Source organism: Camelus dromedarius, chromosome 24 (assembly GCF_036321535.1).
Source record: "Camelus dromedarius isolate mCamDro1 chromosome 24, mCamDro1.pat, whole genome shotgun sequence".
Classification (NCBI taxonomy): Eukaryota; Metazoa; Chordata; class Mammalia; order Artiodactyla; family Camelidae; genus Camelus; species Camelus dromedarius.
Genome location: NC_087459.1, coordinates 9,576,602 through 9,599,680, shown reverse-complemented (window position 1 = coordinate 9,599,680; position 23,079 = coordinate 9,576,602). Strand labels below are relative to the sequence as shown.

At 42.2% G+C, this 23,079-nt stretch overlaps 1 protein-coding gene across 1 annotated transcript in view; it reads right to left on the bottom strand.

The window, feature by feature from the left end:
* The window catches only part of LOC105099675 (zinc finger protein 75D), a 34,822-nt gene extending 12,794 nt beyond the window's left edge, over positions 1 to 22,028 (bottom strand). Inside the window, 6 exon segments of the mRNA XM_064478393.1 lie at positions 13,888 to 13,995; positions 17,472 to 17,598; positions 17,870 to 17,961; positions 18,661 to 18,856; positions 19,996 to 20,512; positions 21,834 to 22,028. Of these exon segments, the coding sequence (XP_064334463.1) occupies positions 13,888 to 13,995; positions 17,472 to 17,598; positions 17,870 to 17,961; positions 18,661 to 18,856; positions 19,996 to 20,406 (934 nt within the window). The 5' untranslated portion in view covers positions 20,407 to 20,512; positions 21,834 to 22,028.
* Between the last annotated feature and the right edge of the window lie 1,051 nt (positions 22,029 to 23,079).

The window sequence follows — 23,079 nt, the reverse complement described above, 5'->3', positions numbered from 1 at the left end:
ATAAAAAACTAAACATGGAAAACAATGCTATATACCATTTGTTGATACATGCATACACATACATACTGCTTTAATATAACCAAAAATCTTCTAAGCATTTATCACTAATCAATTAATTTTACCAAGAACCTCACAAGGTAGCCTTTGTTTTTTTAACTTTCACTGTACAAAATAGAAAACTGAAAAATGAAGAGTTTAAATAAATTGCTCCAGGCCACACTGCTATTAAGGAGTGGAGCTGGATTATGAATGCAGGTAGTCAAACTCCTGAGTCACTACTCTGAACTACAAAAGACACAATGAACACAAAACTCAAGGTAGTGGTTGTCACTGGGGATGGAGGAAGAGGAGTAAGCATGAGAAGTGTAACAAATGATCTTCAGTCATACTTGTCATGTTTTACTTATTAAGTTGGGTAGAAGGTCCACAGGTGCTCGCTGTATTATTATATTTAAGAAAACAATCACGCATGTACTGCAGGTATTATGATGAGATACAAAAAGAAAAAACAGATAAAAAGGAAAAATCGGTAAAATATGGAACAACAACAAAACTGCAAGTTAGTTTCTTGGGAAGATTAATAGTAAGAGAAACCCATCCTGGCAAGGCCGATAGAGAAAAAATGGAATATAAAATCATAAGATACAAATTTCAAGAAGGAAAATGAAAGAGATACAAGAAAAATTATATGAGCAAGTATGCAAACTAACTACTTTTAAATAAGTCCAGAAAGAGGATCAAAGGAAGGAATGGACACCAAGGAAAAGGAGAGAAAATTCCTCATTAAGAGGAAGTATGGCACCAAATGAGGAAGCATACAGAATAGGAATATTAAATTTCCACTTCATTTTTCATGTTAGCAGTTACAAAAATGTGATGGTTAAATGTTAATTGAAAAGAAATTTAATCAAGCAGGAATGCTTAGAGGAAAGTGAATTGTAACAAATTCTAATGTTTTTTGTATTCATTTACACATTATGCCTTGGGGAATAAAAGATAAAAACCAAAGAAAGTAGGTAAACGAGGATACTATGAGCGCCTGGGAAAATGTCCTATATAAATATGTTAGAGAGTAATTATTATGATTATTTTGTTTTTAGTGGCTTCCTGGAACTAACAATTAACTGTTGCCACTGAACTCTTAATGAGTGAATCACTCTGGGACTTGTTAAAAGTTAGTAGTTGAAAATGTAGTTTCAACTTATTAATAAGTTACTCTGGTGATGATTACAGGCATCCAGTATCCCTTCTGGACCACTCTCATTATGAGGCATTTGGGTTGCCTGTTGTTCTCCTAAGTGGATACCCCAGGGAGAAGATCAAGAGGGTCCTCTTACAAAGCCATTTTGAGAAGCTGCCAGTCAAATTCTAGTTGCCTTCTTAGGGAGGAAAAGGCAGCTCCCATGTTTCTGATCAATCTTGCCTCTTGTGGGAGAGAAGGCCACTGCTGAATGGGAATTCTTTCTCAAAGATGGGTCAGGGCAACATTGCCAAGATTTATCCTTTTCAAATGAAACTATTTATGCATGAAATGTTATAATGTCTGAGATTTGCTTTAAAATACTTCAAAACAAACAAACCCCCCCCAAAACAAACAAAATTAAAAAAAACTGGAGAGGATAAATGAAACAAGATAGGCAAAATGTTGATAACTGTTGAAGACTACATAGAGGTTCGTTGTATTATTATTTTATATTTTATGTGTGGTTGATAATTTCTGTAATGAAAACTTTTAAATAGGTATATATAAAACAATTGTTTGTCTCCTAATATATGTTCATAAATCAGTTATTGCTTTATGTATTAAGACTCTTTCAGTTACAATGAACAGAAACCCCAATTCACACTGGCTCAAACAATAAAGAGAAATGTATAGATTCATGCAGCTGGAAAGTCCAGGACAATTCTAGGTATCAGGGGATGGTTTGATCTTACAGCTCAACAGTGTCACCAAAACCTGCATATTTATCACTCTGCTCTGTCTTCTATGGTGTTGCCTTCATCCTAAAGCTTATATCTCTCCTGTTCAAGAAGCCTGTCAACATCTACTGGGTTCCGTGTAATATCCAGCAAGAGCTGGATTTGTTCTATCATTTCCAACAAGTCATGATGGGACTGGCTTAAGGTCATATGCCTAACCCTGAGCCATCTTCTAACCAAGCAGATAGAACCTCCTCTTTTTAACTTGGTTTAGGTCACATTCTCCCTCATAGAAACCGGGATCAGGAACCTCAGAGGTCTCCAAATTGAATCAGAGTTGTTAGGAAGGCGAAATCGAAAAATGGAGGCTATGATGCAATCAATAAATGTCTACTACACTCCCCACCTGTTAAACTTCCAGTAGACTAGAATAGAGGGCACTGAATGTCATCTTCTAAAACCACAATATAGACAGACGTGAAGCTGTGGTCAGAGACCAGAGACCTGGCTAGTCCAAAGAGGTGAAAGATAACCTTAATGAAAGGACATGCAGTGTCTTGGGTGGATGGGAATAGTGCTGAGTAATTCTATGAGACAAGCATTACCTTAATAAAAATGATTAAAAAAGGACATTACAGGAAAACTGCAGAGCAGTATTCCTCGTGAACACAGATACAAAAATTCTCAACAAAATATTAACAAATCAAACCCAACAATGTATAATAAGAATTATACAGTGGGGTTTATTCTAGAAATGCAAGGCTGTTTCAATACCAGAAATAAATTAATGTAATCCATCTCATCAACAGGCTAAAGAATGAAAAATCACATGATCATATCAATAGATGCAGAAAAAGCATCTGACAAAATCCAACACCCATTCATGATAGAGACTCAGAAAACTAGAAATAGAGAATTTCCTCAACTTGATTTGAAAAAAACTACACAAAGTATACAACTAATACCACACTTAATTGTGATAAGCTAGATTTCCCATTAAGATAAGGAATAAGGCAATAATGTCCCCTCTCACCACCTACCTTCAACATCATACTGGAAGCTCTAGACAATGTAATAAGAAGAAAAAAGGAAATAAAAGGTATACAGATTGAGAAGGAAGAAATAAACTTTTTTTTGTTTACAAGTGACATGGTCATCTATGTATAAAATTTCAAAGAATCAACAAAAACTCCTAACACAATAAGGCATATGTATCAAAGCTGCAGGTTACAAGGCTAGTATACAATAGTCAATTACCTGTGTACTAGCAATGAACAATTGGAATCTAAAATTAAAAACATAATACCATTTACATTAGTACCTCCAAATATAAAATAATGTGCTTAAGTATAAATTTAATAATGAATGTACAATATCTACACAAAGTGAACTCAAAGATGAAGGAAATAAAAAAGAACTAAATAAGTGGAGAGATATTCCATGTTCATGGATAAGGACTCAATACTTTTTAAGATGTCAATTCTTCCCAACTTGATCTATAGATTCAATGGAATCTTAATAAAAATTCCAGCAAGTTATTTTGTGGATAATGACAAATAATTTTATAATATATATGGAGAGGCCCAAAACCCAAAATAGCTAACACAATATTGGATAAGAAAAAAGCTGGAGGACTGACATTACCTGACGTTGACTTATTCTAAAACTACAATAATCAAGACAATGTGGTACTGGTAAAGGAACAGACAAATAGTTCAATGAAACAGAACAGAGAGCTCAGAATTAGACCCACTTAAATATGGGCAACTGACTGTTGACAAAGGAGCAGAGGCAATAATATGGGGGAGAGACAGTCTTTTTAACAAATGGTGCTAGAATCACTGGACATCCATATGCAAAAATAAAAGGAATCTAGATGCAGATTTTATACTCATTAAAAAAAAACTCAAAATGGATTCCAGACCTAAATGGAAAACAAAATGGTAAAACTCTTAGAAGATAAAATATGGGAGAAAACCTAGATGACCTAGGGTTTCTTGATGACTTATAAATATAACACTTAAGGTATGCTTCACAAAAGAAATAAGTTGGACTTCATTAAAATTTAAAACTTTAAAAAAAGTTTATTTATTTTTATTCACAAGTGACAGACTGGGAGAATAAAATAGCAAAAGATATATCTGATAAAAGAATTAACTAAAACATACAAGGAACTCTTAAAACTGAACAATAAGAAAATAGACAACCTGATTTTAAAAAAATGGGCTGAAGACCTTAATAGATACCTCACCAAAGAAGATATATAGATGGCAGACAGGTATATGAAAACATGCTCCACAACACATATCCTCAGGGAATGCAAATTAAAACAATGGGATGCCACTGTACACCTATTAGAACGGCCATAGTCTGGGACACTGACAACATCAAATTAATGCTGGTGAGAATGTGGAGCAACAGGTACTCTCATTCATTGCTGGTGGGAATGCAGAATCATATAGCCACTTTGGAAGACAGGCAACTTCTTACAAAACTACACAGTCCAACAATCATGCTACTTTGGATTTACCCAAAGGAGTTGAAAAGTACATCTATACAAAAACCTGCACATGAATATCTATAGTAGCTTTATTCATAATTGCCTAAATTTGGAAGCAACCAAGATATCTTCAGTAGGTGAATGAATAAACAGTGGTACATTCAGACAGTGGAATATTATTCAGCACTAAAAAGAGATGAGCTATCAAGCCATGAAAGGACATGGAGGAAACTTAAGTGCATATTACTAAGCAAAAGAAGTCAATCTGTAAAAGTTATATATTATATGATTTCAACTATATGCATTCTGGAAAAGGCAAAACTATGAAGACAGTAAGAAGATCAGTAGCTGCCAGGGGTTAGAGTGGAGGCAAGGATGAATAGGCAGAGCAGAGGGTTTTTAGGGCAATGAAACTGCTCTGTATGATACTGCTATGGTGGATGCATGTCATTATACATTTGTCCAAACCCACAGAACATACAACATTGAGGAGTGAAACCTAATGTAAACAATGGACTCTAAGTGATGATGTGTCACTGTAGTCTCATCAATTGTAACAAACATACCAATCACTCTGATGGGAGACACTGATAATGGGAGAGGCCATGCATGTGTAGGGGCTGGGGTAGGGTATATGGGAAACCTCTGTACTTTCCATTCAGTTGTGCTATAAATGTAAAATTGCTGTAAAAAATAAAGTTTAATTAAAATGTTTTAAAATTAAAAAAAAATAAATTTAATTAATTATTTTTTTGAAGGGAAAAGGTAATTAGGTTTGTTTGTTTTAATGGAGGTGCTGGGAATTGAACCCAGGACTTCCTGCATGTTAAGCATGGGCTCTACCACTGAGCTATACCCTCCCTCCTAAAATTTAAAACATTTGCTCTGCAAAAGACAGTCAAAAGAATGAGAAGACAGCCACAGACTGTGAGAAAATATTTGCAAAATATATATTTGATAAAGGACTTTTATATAACTTATGCAAAAAACTCTTAAAATTCAACAATAAGAAAATAAACAATTTAATTAAGAACGATTTGGACACTTTACCAAACAGGGTACAAAGATAGTAAAAAAAAAGAAAGAAAGAAAGAAAGAAAGAAAGAAAGTAAGATATCAAAACCTGCACATTATGTCATTAGAGAATTGTAAATTAGAGCAACAAGATACCACTATGCAACTATCAGTATGGTGAAAATCCAAAAACACTGACAACAACAAATGCTGACAAGGATGTGGAACAAGAGGAAATCTGTTATTGCTGATGGGTATGCAAAATGGCACAGCTTTTCCTATTATTCTTCTGCAGGTCCCAGACTACTTTGTGCCTGCGAATGGTTAGAGGACAGACTGTTTCCAGGTTCCAGACTGTGTATAGGAAAAGAAATGATATTGGAGGGCAACGGACCCTGGTTAACTCAAAGGGATTAGCCAGCGAGAAAATGGGGTTCCTTCTGGTAACGAGACTATCCTTAAGAAAGGATTCCTGGCACTTGGGGAGAGAGGTGAGAGATCATGATTTAGTTGAGAGTGATGGTACTTGCTACAATGTCAGTGCCTGGTCTCTCCTTTTCCTCCTTCTGAGACAGTGAAGGCTGATATGAGTGGTCAGGATGGTGGTGGAACAGAGCCTGGACTGACTGTCTCAGAGAGCAGAAGCGGAAGAATGGGTAATAAGGAGTCAGCCAGGAACACTGACTCCTAAATCCTGCTCCACAACATGCATGGACAAGAATTTTCTCTCTTCCTAGAGCCCTTGTTGTATCTGAACTAAGAACCAGGAAACTCCAATTCTCTCCCCACATCTTCTCCATCACATCTTAAGACAACGACTTCCTGTCATTTAAATGTCTTATATGCCTGACCTCTCAAGTGGGAATGATGATTCCTGTTGTTCACCCCTCCTGAAGAGTAGATGAAGTTCAAAGATGTACTGGTTTGTCAGCTTTGTAAGTGCCATCTTCCAAAGTGTTGTGTGCAAAATACACTTTGCAATGGCAGATGTTGAATACAATTGTCATTGCTAAAACGCTTAGATCTTCTACTAGATACAGAAGATACCAAACACAATTGCTGCCATTTACCATGGAGAAACAAATTCTTTGGCTGGGCCATTGCCAGAGAGAAGTCCCCAAGTCCTCTCTTAGAAAGAGGGTGAATGGGTACTGGATACTAGTTCTACTGTGCCCGCAGTATTTAACCATGGGACCTGAACTTCCTAATGTTTAATGGCAATGCTGACCCACTACCCAAGAGGATCTGTAGTGTGCAGGAAAGGGCATTTAATTGTGAGTCAGGTGGTGTGGCAGATAGTTTTGTTCCACTAATTCAGACAGTCTCTCAGTTCCCATAACGGTGAAAAGATGAACTAGGTCAGTGCTTCCCAAACTGGTGTTCCACAAAGCTGTCTGAGAGATGTTAGGTGTAAATGTCACATACACCACCCCCACCACAACGATCACATAAGGCTGACAATCACCACATGCTTATACACCTCTCCCTTGACCCAGAGATTATACTGTACAATTACCATATATACTGAGAAGTCCTCCTATAACAAAACATTGACTTTAACCCATTGTCCCCGATTTACTTGGGAGCAGAATACTTTTTTCATGGAATAGCTCTGCGTATCTCACTGTGCTCCTGTCTACAAGTTTGGGACCCACTGACAGACCAGACTGCCTCAGTGTTGAGAGAGCCCATGGGAAGAGAGGTGCCAAGTGCCTGCAAGACCCCTAGGTCTGTGTGGGTATTCAGGCCTTTGCTATTGGCAAGTGCTGGAGAGCAGACGTGGTGGGGGTGGGTGCTGGGAGGAGAGGTAACCTGAGTGGAGATGCCTTTCCTGGGGCGCCCATGGAATCCAGACTTCCTTTTCCAGGGTGAAACTCCCTAAGCTCCACGCTGGAACATCCCTGCAGACAGAATGATAGCCTTCAACATTCCAGTGTCCCAACATATGAATCCTCTTTGCATCCCTTCAGAGGACCTGCTTGCTCTTCTCTTCCCTCTCTCCCGGTAAAGAACAAGACCAGGACTGGTAGCCATTACACATCTGCCAAGCACTTGATACCTGAAGAAGGAAGACTGCTGGGCGACGGGGTGCTCTGAGTAACCAATGCTGATGCTCAGGAGACCATGGCAGGTTTTCCTTCTTGATGTAAGTTGACCCTTGAAGAGCATGGGTTTGAAGTGTGCGGGTCCACTTACACACGGACTTTTCAATAAATAGGTACTATAGTACTACATGGTGCATGGTTAGTCAAGGCTGTAGGTGCAGCACCACAGATCCAGAGGGCTAACTGTAAAGTTATATGTGGATTTCCGACTGTGAGGGAGTCAGTACCCCTAACCCACTGTGTGTTGTTCAAGGGTTGTTTTTTCATTTTTGTTTTTATTACATATTTTGTTATCTCTTGTGTTTGACAGTAAAGATTCAAGGCTACACAGTTCAGACACAGCCGCTGCCCTCCTGATGCTTCCATTCTAATGGGCTCAGACCAAAACAAGTAAACAAACCAAAGAACTCTACCTTGTGACACGTGCTATGAAGGGAATTAACTCAGTGCTCAGAGTGGCAAGGGCAGACCTGACTGCTATAGGAGTAAAGGTCAAGGGAAGAGAAAGCCCTTCTGCAAGCTTGGATTTCAAAATGTGGGAGCTCTGGAGAGATCCAGAGGATACTATAGAAGTGCCTCTGAACTCAAAGAGTAACATTGGAAATATGAGCTTCTCCTTTAAGGAGGTTAAACAGCTTTGATGCTGGGTAATGCTTACTCACCATAGTTATAGGATGAAGGAAATATAGGGAAAACATTTCCCTAACTCTTCTGTGTAAGTAATTATTATTCCTTATGCTACTAACATTTTTTAAAAGATTGTTCTAAAGTTAAAAATACCTGACTTGTCTCTTCATAAACATTAATGATCCTTTAGTTTTTAGGTTTTTCAAAAGCTTTCAAACATTAAGTGTTTGTACCAGTCATGGACAAATGCTTAGTGTAAAAATTATGATGCTGAAAGTATTATACTCATGGTTGAAAAAATTCAACAGAAAGATTTCTTACTAAGTTTTTCCCTAAAAGTGCAGCATATTCAAATACTATTAACCTTACACTTTTGTGTTAGTGCTTATGCCTGTGCAACACGAGATTCACCATCCTACTGTGGTGGAAATGGGAAGTGATTCTGATAGCTCTCCTAAGTCTGAGACTGAGTGAAACACAAGAGCTTGCTTGTATAATTCCTCTCACAAGAGCTGCTTTAAGTGCAGTGCAGGAGTGATCAGACAGGAGTGAGTCACACAGGAGGAAAGCCTTACAGACGCTTGCCTGCAGAAGGCACTTCAGTACAGCCGGGGATCACTGGGCAGTGGAGATTCACACACAAAGGAAACCCTACACATAGACATCAAGGTCGGCAGATGCTTCCAAAAGTGCTCCAGCCTTGCTCCCTACTGAAACCAAAGGAAGAAACTAGAAAAGTGACAAGTGTGGAACAGATCCAGCAACAGCAATATATTTTTGTACTTCTTTGGGAAGAACCTTAGAAACAGAGCGTGGGTAAGGCTTGATTTCCTACTGAGGGCACTTCAGAGACTCTATAAGCATTATCCCACAGAAAGAACAAGAGACCTTTAGCAAGTAATCCACTGTGAGGAGTAGAGGAAAAGCTCCTAAGAGAAAAGTAACAGGCAACCTTAATCCATTACACCTGAGTGGGAACAAGCCAGGAAATGAGAAAGTGCTCACAAACACCTGTCACCAGATGGACTCAACGAATGTTTGGAAAATTCTTTATGGTGTTCAAACCTTTCACGTTATCCCAACTGTACAGTTCAACAGAAAAAGCTGCTTACATTCTTCCTCTCGAGCTCTCTAGGAAAATTAAACACCATTCTCGTAAGTTTCAAAACCTGTTAGAAACCCTAGCTGTTTCAGTTTTATCCCAGTTCTTCTCTGGTTAAAAGACAGCTAAGGGTCTCAAGATCAGTATGAGGTTATAGTCAGCTTAGTGAGGAGAACTCTGGGTATGGATGGTCTCAGGACTGGGGCCACCGAGACCAGTGCGGAGAAGGGATCGAGGACTTGGGGACTAGACTAGGTCAGTGATCCAATTCTCAGAACCAACCCTGGAGCCCCTGTAAGGCTGTTAAGTGACACACTAAAACAAAGCACCTTCTGGTTTGTCCTAGAAATCATCTGGTTATGGAGGTCACATTAGTTAACAACTTTAATTCTAATGTTTGAGGCTGAATGTAGGGTTGTGTCTCAGATTCCACTAAAACTAAGCCTCAACAGTTTTGATTTTAGGCTGTTGTTTTAGTAATCTGCTCTCACCCCTGTGACGACGTACAGAAATGCCTTCTTCCCACTTCCACACATCCATCCCATGACCCAAACACACGGAGTAGTAAGACGTTGTGCTGCTGAGTAGCTAGGATTTCCCACTGGAGGTCTCTCATTCCCCAACGGGAGGGTCCTGCTCCTCCTTTCCTGCCCAAGTTTCATCCCAACTGTCACCTTTTGGTCCAGGAAGAGAAGCCACCTTCCTCTCTACATGAATCTGGGGAAATTTGGTGACTTGCATCCTGTTTTTTGAGGCACAACTCACAGATGTACAACTGAGGTATTTAATAAACCATTCCTTGAAGTCTCCTGTACCAAAAAGAGAAATGGAAAGCAACCCGTACACTCTCCTTAACCCACTGATCAGTAGAAACTCGTTTTCTGCATGTGGAGCTGTGGGACAGAGTGGGACAAAGATGAGGAAGTGGCGTAAGGCCAGAGAGGGAGGAAGAGATCATTGTCTTGGCCATTTCAACAACTGACCTCTTCAGGATTTGTCCCAGGTAAGCAATCAGTCTTTCTTTCCTATCACCCACAGTCTTGGAAGCTTCTAGGGGTTCCCGTCAGTGCTACATCAGCTCAGTGGAGCACACAGAGGAAAACAAATCTCTTCTGAGGGCCAAAAGCCAGGTGAAATGAAAAAGAGAAGGTTCCTGAGCTCTAAGCAGAAGAGCCGGCCCTATTAAGACAGGCCTGGTTATGCTGCAGAAACACACAGCACCAACATCTGAGTGATTTAACCCAACAAAAGTTTATTTCTCTTTCCCACAAAGTCCATTATAGGTCAGGGGACTCTCCAGAATAGATACCCCTCTCAGCACTGTGGGGGCTCAGCATTCTGACCACTTTGATCTCTGTGTGTTTACGTGACTGAGGCAGGAAGAGACAGCAGTAGAGAGTCCTCCACCAAGAAATAAATGTTTCAGCCCAGAAGTGAGACTTCTGTTCACAACCCATTGCTCAAAACTATCTCAGGACCCTATCTAACTCTTTGAAAGGAGCAAAAACCTACAACCACACCCTTTTACTGTTCACTAGGATACAAGCTTCATGAGGATATACATTTTTGTCTCCTTATCCACTACTATAGCCTTAGTTTAGAAGAGTACCTGGGCACATAATAGTCCCTCATTAAACTGAATGAATGGATGTATTACCAGCAAGAAATCCACAAGTATGTCTTGGGAAAAGAGACAGAGTCCCAGGGGTGTAAGGCTGAGGGTGCTGGGTAAGAGATGTGCAGACCAGAGCTTCCGAGCTGGCTGTGCTTAAGAAATAATACTTGGTAGTTCATCTTAGGGAAGAAAATGAAATCCTGCTGAGAGCCCAGACCAACAGCTCAGGTGACTTACACCATAAAGCACTGAGGCCAAGCACTGAAACAACTGAGCAAAACACCACCACCAGTGCTCAGCTTCTGGAAGAAGCTGCAATAGCCACAAATGCATCTGCTTCTCGAAAGTAGTCAGTCCACCCAACATATCACCGGGGACCCAGGGAAAAGGAAGGGAATATACACTAATTAAGACCGAACTGTTGGCCAGACTGTTACATGTTTTTTCTTTATCAATCCCTCTAATCCCCAGAGAAACCCTGAGTTAAGTGTTATCTCTACTTTATAGGGAAAATAGAGATTTAAGAGAGTTTCAGTAAGGAAACAAGAAAACAAGAATGTTTTACAAGCTAGAAATAGATACAATACAACATGCAGGCTGGCTGTGCAGGGATAGCACACAAATCAGTCCTGCTAATCCTGCCTTCCATCCTGACTGATGAAGCTAAGTGACAGCCAACAGACCCACAAGCTATGGGGTCTCAACAGGCCTCTGTATCTCTCTGAGCCCTAACTTCGCTGTTTATAAAGTATGAGATTTGGAAGAGATAAATTAACTCCTTTCCTGATTATACCCAAACGCTCTAGCTGGAACACATCTGAATCAGTAGTGTAGATAAAAGAGTGAGTTACAAGAAAAATCCACAGCCTAGAGATTTTCAGCAGTCTCTCAAATTTGTAACATAAGGCTGCTGTTAAATGCCACGATGGAGAAAACAGAAAGGATGACCTGTGCCTAACAGCTGCAGTGCAAGTCAACCCCTACAGACCTGCATTTGCCCATCCCTGTCTGCCACTCAGCATCAGTTCCCAAATCTTCCCTTTTGGAAACCTGGTCTCCAGCTCACTGGATTCCCAGATCACCGAGTGAACCACATGATCCTGGTGCAGCACACACTCTAGATCCTCTCTTGTAGTTAATAACAAAAACCAAATTAAAATGCAAACAGACAAAAACCTGAGAAGTTGATCCCGAATTCCCATTAGTTTCCATTTAGGCCTCATAAAAGTGCTCATTTTTATGGCTGTTTTCTCCAACTGACATTGTGTCATAAGCAAAGTCTAGTTTCTTTTACTGCAGAAAATTCTTTACATGGCTAAAGATTCCAACCTGTTTCCATATTATCTACTTTTTAGAGGTGGTTTCTTTTTTCCATCCACCACCAGAGGCATAAAACAGTGATTAATTCATCTGGTAAATTCTACTGGTGAAGCTAAAATATGATTTCATCACAGCAAAAATTGTACTAATAGGATTCAAGAGCTAAAACTGCCAAAAAGTTAAAGAAGGAACTCAAACAATGTCCAAATTTGTGAACAGTGTCCAGTGATCAGAGAGTAAGAAAATCCAACTTGGTTCTTGGAAAGGTTTATATTAGAATTCATGTCTGCCCCAGGAGATTATTGAAATTGGTAAACCTGGAAGACAATGGTATGCAATTAAACATGCATATTATTGCTTTTTGTTTTGGAAGACCATGCTTCAAATGTCTGTATGTACATTTAAGAATGGCTGGCGAGATCAATGTGAACCAACAACGTTCACCTCTATGACCACAGAAGATTGATGAATTCGTGGCTACATCTACTATTTGAAACTGAATTTGCTATTTTGCCAAATACAATCCCAAAACAGCTTTTCCCTTCACTCAGAATATCCTTAGGACACCTCTCCTGCTAAGGAATTCTCTGAAAGTTTTTAGTAAAAGCAGTAAGCAGTACAACTACTAAAGCATCCCCTGCAGAGTCAACCTTGATTCCTTCTGTGAAATATGTTTATATCCCCAAATTTTCATGATGAAAAATTTCACTGATGAAAAATTCTTCATGCTTCATAATTTTGTATTTCTCATAACTTTAGAGTCACACTTCATTTGGTGAATTTTCTCAGACTGAGGACACTAAACAAGCTTCCCTTTACTGGTGGAGTTTCTGGTGTCTCAGGAGGCTTGAGCGCCTGCTGAAGTTTCTCCTGCATGTGCCACAGGTGTAAGGCTGCTCGCCTGTGTGAGTTCTCCGGTGTTTAATAAGGTGGGAATTCTGACTGAATTTTTTTCCACATTCATGACACGTAAAGGGCTTCTCTCCAGTGTGAGTTCTTTGGTGCGTGTGGAGGTTTGTATTTTGACTGAAGCTTTTCCCACACCATGAGCATTTATATGGTTTTATTCCTTGGTGTGTTGTTAAATGCTTATTAAGATCTGAACTCCATCTAAACCTCTTATCACACTGTTGACATTTATATGGTTTCTCTTCAGTGTGAATTCTTTGGTGCTTAATAAGGTCAGAGCTAACTCTGAAGCTTTTCCCACATTCCTGGCATTTAAAAGGCTTCTCTCCTGCACGTTCCTTTTTGTGACGATTCATAAGTTTCAGCAGCTCTTGCTTCCAGGTTGAAAGTTTCTTTTTTTTCTTCACTAGAAAATCTCGGTGCCATTTCCCCGCCCTGTGCACATCACCATGATTTTCTTTGCCCATTGTTTTCTGGGAAACTTTCAATCTGGACTTTTTTGATAGTACATCTACTGGTGCTTGTATTTCTAAGTCAGAAAAACTAATAGGCTGAAGATTTTCAGTGTCATTTTTGAGCTTTAGCCCTGTTGGAATAAACATAGAAAATGGCTAACCATATGGCAGAGCAAGAAAACCACAGTAATGAAGAGGAAAAATAAAAGAATGAACACTAATTTAAAAAAAAAAAGAAACAGATAGGAAGAATCATAAAATGGTAAGCACTTGGAAAGGTTCCTGTCAAGGCATTTCCCCTCTTTCCATGGTGTACTTACCTGGAGGCAGTTCAGAACTCTCTCTGACCTCCAGGGATCTTTGAATCCACGGCTCTTCCCCTTGCTCTAGACAGGAGATCACTTTAGGTTTGGGGAGCACAAATAATGCTGTGAAGTGGAAAAACTGAGATCAAGGACTTATAACTTAACAATGGTCCACTAATTCCAGAATATTTCAGGAAGACCAAAGGATACTTTAACAGACTGCAACCCCAAGTGGTTAAATGGGTACTCTTATATCTGGTATCAGGTTTATAATATACTACATTAAGGGGTGGATATGCAAAGTGCAGACTGAGAAATAAACCTAAACTGGACCAATGAAAAGGATATGGGGGTATAGGAATCCAGTGCAAATTCCCCATCTTCTGCTAATAAGCATACCCCATAGCGGGTAGGGTATAGCTCAAGTGGTGGATTGCATGCTTAGCATGCACAAAGTCCTGGGTTCAATCCACAGTACCTCCTCCAAAAATAAACCAATCAACCAACCAACCAATCTAATTACCACCCCCCCGAAAAAAAGAGTAAAAATTAAAAAAAAAAAAAAGAATACCCCATATTCTACTAAGGTGGAACCAAACTCCTAAGGCTGCAGGAAATACAGGCTGGTCCTATTAGCTTTTAGGAGGCTATGTACTGGATAAGACCAAGTCTGAAGGAGCCAACATGAAGGTCAGTGGGTTGAATGAGTATCAGATACACACGTGATTCCCATTATAATTACAGCAACTTTCAACTTGGCTCTTAAGCACCAGATACATGACCAGGAGAGATTTCTACCACTCCCATAGCTCACTGGTTCACATTCAAGTGGAGGAAACAGGCCAGAATCACTTAATGGACTTTCTCTAAACCATATTACCAAGTATGGAAAGTATTTATCACCCAGTCATTTAATAAATTTATACTGAGTGGTGATGGTGCTCTGGGCACTCTCTATGTGCTAGAGATACTGTGCTTAATAAGCCAAGTCCCCTGAGCTCATGGAGCTATCTTCCAGTGCAGAGTGAAACAATAAACATCAATAAACAAAATGTCAGGAAGTGATCAAGGTTTTGAAGAAAACTAAAGCTGGGTAAGAGAGCATTTAAAAATCTGCTCCTGTGAAGCTATTTTAGATAAGGTTATACAAGCCTCTTTGAGAAAGTGGTATCTGAGCAGAACCCTAAAGTGAGTTTTGCCATGTGGCTGACAAGTATGCCAGGTAGAGGGAAAGGGAAAGAAGAAATGAGCAAGGCAAGTTCCTGAAACAACAAAATGACCAGTGTAAATAAAGAGGACTGAGCAAGGGCACAAGTGGCCAGAGACAACAGCAGGTTGGTGAGGAGTAACCAGATCTTAGAAGGTTCTGGATACCTCAGTAAGGAATTTGGATATATTCTGAACTTCTTGAGAAATTGTCTCTAGGTTGTGAAACAGAAAAAGTCATGATCTGATCAGGTTTTTAAAACTCTGGCTGCCACACAGAAAAGAGACTGGGAGAGCCAGTGTGGTGGCTCGGAGTGGCAGTCAGAAAGTACTGAGGTGGTCTTCGATAGAGACAGTGCTGGCTAAGGCCAGGATGCTAACAGCACAAGAGGTTGAGATGCAATCAGACTGCACAGGCTATACTGTGAAGGTGGAGCCAAGAGCATTGTGTTAGATTTCGTGGGGTGTTATGGCAAGATCGAGGGAAAGGATGACTGTTTCTTGCTCTGAGCAATTGGATGAGTGGGGACACCTCTTATGGAGATGAGAGAGATGTAAGAACAAGTTTGTTGGGAAGAAGACATCAATTCTATATAGGATAAGTAATGTGTATTTGGATAAAGGACTTTGGTGATCTGGATACACCTTTTACCTGCCCACACCACCTAGTTGAGAACCAAACAGCTACTGGAACAAAGACTCTCTCACGGCAGGTGCATTCCCAGTAACTTAAGAACATGACAGATTACTCAACTCCTATGAAAAGGGGAGAATCTTTACCTAGAGAGATGACAGTCTCATAGTTTTCTTGCATTACATCACTACAGAGGGCGTTCTGAATGGGATCCAGTAACTCCCATTCTTCCTGGGAAAAATACATGGCCACTTCTTCAAATGTTAACAAGCTCTAAAGAGGAGAATGGGTTTTGGCTCAGTACTTGCTAATACAGAAGAGGTCCTTCATTCTCTGCCATGAACTGCATGGTAGGCCAGTCACTAAAGGAATTAATAGCAGTTCATTTTTTTAAAGTGAGAAGGCAGAAAGGAAGGAAGCAATGGATCAGCAAATACCCTGGGAGGTGCCCAGTTCCCCAAAGGGAGCATCTGGGCCTACATGCCTCTGAGCATCTGCTGGGCAGTATGGGTCACACACAGCAGGGAAAGGCAGCCCTGAAGAGCTGGCAAGCACAGCTCACCTGGGACTCAGGCAAGAAGAGCTCAGGTGCCACAGTCCAGTCCTTGGTGTCTGTCTGCTCAGGAGAGGCTAGGATCTGGTGAGCAGGCACAGCTGCGGGTGGAACAGCCAGAGGAAATTTCTCTCCCTTCTGCCTTTGATTATTCTAGGCTCATTTCTAAATTGTAGACGATCCTGATTCTTTCAGTAGAGATGGGATATCTTCACAAGTGTTACCTTGTACCTAGAAGTGGCTTTCTCATTTTAAATAAGAATCAAGTTTCTACTAGCTCCTCCAACAAGTTCCTCAGTTGACGCTCCTCAGTTTTCACCAGTGAAGTTGATAAAAGGAAATCCTGGTTTTTTCCTTACATGATATGAATAGTTCTAGTTGGACAAAAATTAAAGGTGTTGGAAAATACAGTACTCAGAGTCCAGTGTGCCAGGTAAAGGAAATGCAAAGGTATAAATGAGACTGGTAAGTTCAACAGCAAGAAGACTAGTGTGGCTAGAGAGAACTGAGCAGGGCAGGAGTGGCAGGAAGTAAGTGCAGAGGGGTGAGACGGGGCCAGAAAAAGAAGGGTCCTGGGAACCTCAGTAAGGAGTCTGGATTTATTCTCAACGTGTGAAGTCACAGTAAGGCTTTGATGCAAGAAATGTCATGATGTGATCATGTTTTTAAAAGACTCTGGCTGTTTTGTAGAAAACAGATTGTAGGAGGGGAGGAGTGGTGGCAGGAGTGCCAGTTAAAAGTACTGAGGTGGCCCTTGTTAGAGATGCCACTGGCTTACACTACAATGCTAATGGCACAGGAGGCTGAGACTTGGCTGGACTCAGGTTACACTGTGAAGCTGGAGACAAGAGGACTAGTACTGCATTAGAACTAGCAGGGTATGACAAGATTGGTATAAAGGATGACCACAAGTTTTCTGACCTGAAATATTGGGTGAACGGTGGTGTCCTTTATGAAGATGAGAAACATAAGAGAAATCTGGAGGGAAAGACAGAGGGAGGGATCAAGATTCAGAATAAAGAATGAGTATGTGCACATGAAAAAAGGTCCCTGGTGATCTGGATACACTTTTCCCTGCCCACTCCACCTAGTTGAGAACCAAACAGCTACTGGAACAAAGACCCTCTCACGGCAGGTGCATTCCCAGTAAGCTAAGAACATGAAGATTACTCAATTTCTATGCAAAGGGAAGGGGAGAATCTTTACCTAGAGAGATGACAGTCTCATAGTTTTCTTGCATTACATCATTGTAGAGGGCCTTCTGAGTGGGATCCAGTAATTCCCATTCTTCCTGGGAAAAATACATGGCCACTTCTTCAAATGTCAACAAGTTCTAAAGAAGAAAATGGGCTTCAGCTCAATATATGCCTCTATACATGTTGCTGAACCATCTGGCCCGTGAACTGCATGGTAGGCCAAGCACAATGGAATTAACACCTCTTGATTTTTTAAAATCTAAGCGGAAAGGAAGGAGGCAATAGATCAGTAAACAGGTGCCCAAAGTCCTGGGGAACACCTTGACTAATACCTCTGAGCACCTGCTGGGCAGTGTGAATCACGGGCAGCAGGGAGGCAGCCCTAAAAAGCTGGAAAGCACAGCTCACCTGGGACTCAGGCAAGAAGACCTCAGGTGCCACAGTCCAGTCTTTGGTGTTTGTCTGTTCAGGAGAGGCTAGGATCTGGTGAGCAGGCACAGCTGTGGATGGAAGAGCCAGAGGAAATTTCTCTCACTTGCCTTTGAACGTCCAAAGCTCATTTCTAAAATACTGAAGATCCCGATTCATTCAGGTGAGATGAGACACTTTTACAAGTGTGTGTGGTGCCCAAAAATGGACATCTCACTGTAAATAAAAACCAAGTATCTACCAGTCTCTAAAACAGGTTCCCCAGTTTTCATAAGCAAAATTAATAAAGGAAAAACTCCTTTTATTTTCCTCTCATGACATAAACTGTTCAGAGTTAGGCAAAGATTAAATGTTTTTGAAAATGACGTACTCAGGGACTCCAGTGTACAGCAGGAGATACAGGTTTTTTTTTTAATCACTTTTTATTTTTTTCCTGGTACACAACTCTCTTCACATCCTGCCACTGACAACCCATTTCTAATCCCAACTCCTATATTTTATGAGGATGAAGCAGATCCGACCTTTCTAAGAAACTGAGTTCACGATGTTATTACCAGGAATCTGTGGTTTGGAGATTTCTGTACCTTAGGCCAACCTGCACCTTCACCCACGTGATCTATTCTATCGCCACCTGAGGGGCATCATAATTGCTAATGTGGCTGCACTTGTAGGTCCACAGGGCAGGGTACCCAGAAGGTGTTCACACATTCTGGCTTAACAAATCACTGTCACAGCTCCCAGGAGAAGGAAAATTACATGAAGCTCCTTACCCCTCTCACATATGGGCTCAGTTTCTTTGTGAGTATTTCTGCTCAGTGGTTCCTGTAGACCCTGGTGTGTATTCCAAAATTCTTCATCCTGGGACATGCCCAGTGGCTGCGACTCTGCTGGCTTCAGCTTGAAGCCTGGGGCCTCTGCTGTTTCTCCCAAGAACACTGCTTCCTCTCCCAGCTTGTGGACTGCAACCTAGAAATAATCCCCATCCTTGTTACCAGAGCATTCATGTTTGTTTGGGGGTTGGTGGTAGAGGGAGGAAAAAGCAGAGTACAGACTGTAGGAGGTGGAAGACAATAAAGGAAATGACAAAAAGACTTAAAGAGATACTGGGCCACCAATTTTCCACAAAGAGCTAGCCACAAAATCTGGGAAAACTGGAATAAAAGGAAAAAAGCTGTGGCTACTGCCAGCACCCCAAGACAGCAGCCCCCAACCCTCTGCATACAACCCAGCTCAGACCACTAGCAGGGTTACACTAGCCACCTGTTCTCATGCTGCCTTGACAGGCTTTCTTTCCCAACTTAGACCCCTGCCTTGGTGGTTTCCTGTCTTCCAGTTTTCTCAAAAGATTTAAGGAATCTTGTCAACATGATTTTCCATATGGATGAAATGGAGAAAAAAAGCAAGAGGAAAGAATCATGGCTGCAACCTTTCTCCAAATGATTTTGACACAAAATATGCCCCCCCACCTCGGTATGCACAGCAGGTCTGAAGCCAGCCGGTATGCTGCCACCTGCCCAGGGGCATACCCCAGATCCCCGCTCAGCAGCAGAGCCAGGGAACCACCATGAAGGGAGGGCAGTGGAGGCTCCGGTCCATGGTACAGAGGACACTACTCCTCAGCTGCTGTTGGGATTTCCAAATCTCTCTTTCCCCGTTTTCTTTCTATGTTTTCTCTTACTTGGCAATCTTCCCCTAGTCTTGTAGCTTCTCCTTTTCTTTACTATCTTCATTCTCCTTTGGTCTCCAGGAATTCCTCCTTTTTTGGCTCTGTCCCTTCCTCTCCAACTCCTTATTGCCTTTTGTTTGTTTCTAAGAACTCTATACCTATCTCCTTGGCAAGGCCAGACTAGGATCATGAACCTCAACACGCCCTGGCTCAAAAGAGCACAAAAAGCAAATTCTTCCCTGAAGCCAGAGAAGTCTCTGCCAAGATCTCTGAAACCGGTGGAGGACTGACTATTGCTGCAGGTCTGTACTTTTAGGACCCACCTTAGATGTCCTAAAGGAACAAAAGAGCAGTGACCTAATTCATCTTATTTCTCATTTAACTACCCCAACCCCAATATATCCACCTTCACCCCATTTTACCCAGGAATCTTTCTCACCCCATTCCCCGTTTCACCAGATTCCCTCTGCAAGTGTTCTACCAGGACCACAGCCTCCTCGACACTCTGTAGATGGTGCTTCTTTATCTGGGTCTGGGTGTCCCTGGGAAGAATGGTCAGGAACTGCTCTAGCACCAGCAGGTCCAAGATCTGCTCTTTTGAATGAATCTCTGGCCTCAGCCACTGACGGCATAATTCCTGCAGCCGGTCAACAGCCTCACGGGGTCCAGCTGCTTCATGATACAGGAAGCTTCGGAAGTGTAGGTGAGACCTCTCAGGACTGAGGCTGTCTGTTTGTGGGACACACTTCTTGTGCTGACTGGAGCTCTCTGTCACAGGTCCCTTGGTCTCCCACAGAGTACTGATCTGAGGGTTCAAGTACTCAGCCACCTTCAGATCTACTGTCATCATTCTGCTCTAGGAACAATTCTGCTCCTATGTTGGACACGTCACTAGCGCCACCTTTGAAAATTGAGGCCAAGTCGGTCTGCACAAAATTAATAGAAAGATCTTCTTCCTAAGGTATTAAAGTGAGAAGAAAAGTGCATGTCAATAAGAAAGTCATATGAACCTTAAGACTTCCTACTTATTATGAGAGAAAAATGAACTTTAAAAATCAACTGCCAGGCCCTTGTTTCTCTCCCTTTCTTTCTATTAATCAGATGAATGTAGGACAGCTCATCGACGATAAATGCCAATAAATGACTCTGTCTTTAAAAAAAATAATCAGGAAAGTTTGGTGGGTAAGAAAATTAGTACCCACTAGCTGCAAGATGTTTGGGGTTATCCAAAGATTTAATTGATGTGCTTCCTAGTTCATCCTCTCCAAGCCAAGTAAGGATTAGGGGGATGTTCTGAGATTCTCTTAAGTTTTAACATATCATCCTACTCTTCTGTCTTTAGTAAGGGGGTACAACGTCTATGACCTTTCATCCTCTTGGGAAGATGGAAGCCTTCACTTTCTGTAACATTTCAGGTGTTTCTTTTCAATACATGAATATGGGCAGGAAAGCTGAAATAGTGAGACCAGAGTAGAAGGAAAGTAATTAGGGAAAATGGAGCCTTATTCTTTTCAAAAAACAGCCCTCAATTAAGTAGCTGCTCAACATTCATCTTGACATTTCTCTGCAAGACGAATAAAGGACATTGGGCTGAAGATTTATATCTGTATTTCAAATTTCTCTTTACTTGACCTAGGAAAAATTACACTGCTCTTTGTTCACAAAATGTTCCTCCAATTGTCAAGTTGCAAAGAAGGAGAGAATGGGAGTTGGTGGTGATTAAATTCTGCTGACTACATTTCTTCAAGTGTCACTTAGTCCCCTAAGCGAGCCTGAGAAGAACCTTGTGAGTCTCACTTTCCCTGAGGTGATCCAGCAGAAATGGCATTGGAATTCTTTCCAAGGTGCCACGTTACTCACAGATGGTCGGCACCTCCTTGCCCACCTGGCTCAGGAAGCGTGGGCACACTTCCTGGGCTTTTATGTCAACAGATGCTGACCTCTCTGAGCCTGGACTGCCCGGTTCCCCGGCGGTAACATCAGCCAGCAAAGCAAACGCCGGCGGAGGCGGGAAAGTGGACACTACTGCCCGCCCCTGCCTCTGGACCGCCAACACGCGCGCCCGCGAGCACCGTGCGAGCCGCAGTACCGGGCGCGGTCTAAGGGCGCGCGGCCTGGGCGCTGTCTGCGCAAAGCCGGGAAAGAGCGGCCTCAGGAGGCTGACGCCGGGCCTCCCCCAGGACAGTCGGCGCAGCCCCCGCCAGTCCTCCGGGCAGCGGCCAGCGTCTCTCGGGAGCCCCGGAGCCAATGCCGAAGGGGAAGCCGCTTCTCCGTTACCTCAGACGGCTTGGCTTCGTGGAGGCCGCTTCCACTTCCTTGGACTCGAGCGCAAGTCGCCGCCCCTCCGGCCGACGCTATAAGGAGGACACTCTCCCTGCGTCACTCAGAGGCGGACCCAGCGAGGATCCGGGGTCGGGGGCGCAGGCTCAGCCCCTCACAGGCCCACCCGCCCCCCTCAACTACCCCAGGAGTGGCTCCTGCGCCGGCGTCTAGTGCCCGCATTCCAACCGGAAGCAGAAGAGACGCACTTCCGGGGCGCCACCACCACCACCTTAGCCCCGCTGAGTCCGTGAACGCGGCGGCTCCAGGAGTGGTTGGACGACCGGTTGACTGCCCTTGTTCAGCCCTGGTGGCAAGAAAGAAGTTAATGCCACCGAGTCTCCAAGCCCGCCAGCCTAGAGGTCCCTGCGCGTCGGGTCCCGCGCCGGAGCTGTCATCCCGGGCTCGGCGCAGCTTTCTCGAAATAGAGGCCGTTTTGTCCCAGTTAGAAACGACGGCCCCTGCGGGGTTTGTACCTACTTCTGGGCCGGGCGTGCTCACGATTCTTTTCTTCTCTTTTCTTCTTTTTTCTGTGAGGTAGGTTTTTTACCCGTGAAATAGGTTCCATTTATAGTTCTTCACAGAGAATTGAGAGCTTGCTCCCTTGACTGGAAGTGAGTTGCTCAGGGTCATGTAATTTACCAGTGGCAGGTCCTCCAGTGGAATTCAGGTCCTCTTTGTGCTCTCTCCTGATTTTCCCACCGCAGCGTGCTCCCCGGAGGATGGGACCCTGCTTTCCATTTGTATGTCCTGCAGCGTTTGGCAGAGTTGCCTGGGTAAGACTGGCATTCCATAAATATTTACTGAATCATATTTAGAAGAACCTGAGTATTTGGGGTTGTCAGTGTTCTTCCAGTGGTCAGTGTTTTCATAGTGTCAGCTGGTACTAGTCAAGGGATTATTCATTAAGTCTACTACGTGTAGTCAGTGTTCCAGAGTCAATAGGACAATGCCTTTGATTCAAGGAATCTAGGAAAAGAACTGAGGCAGTTTCATGAATATCAGTAACACAAGGTAGGAAAGGGTAAGACATAGGCTCATCACTGTGGGAATTCCAAGGAAATGTAAGTTGATTTGGGGATGGGGAAGACTATTCAAGACTTTGAGGGGTTTGCCCGCAGCAGGGAGTAGGGTCACATTCCAGGAGAGTTAAGAGCAAAGCCTTGAAAGCTGCAGAGATGACCATGTGAGAGAATCTCTACTA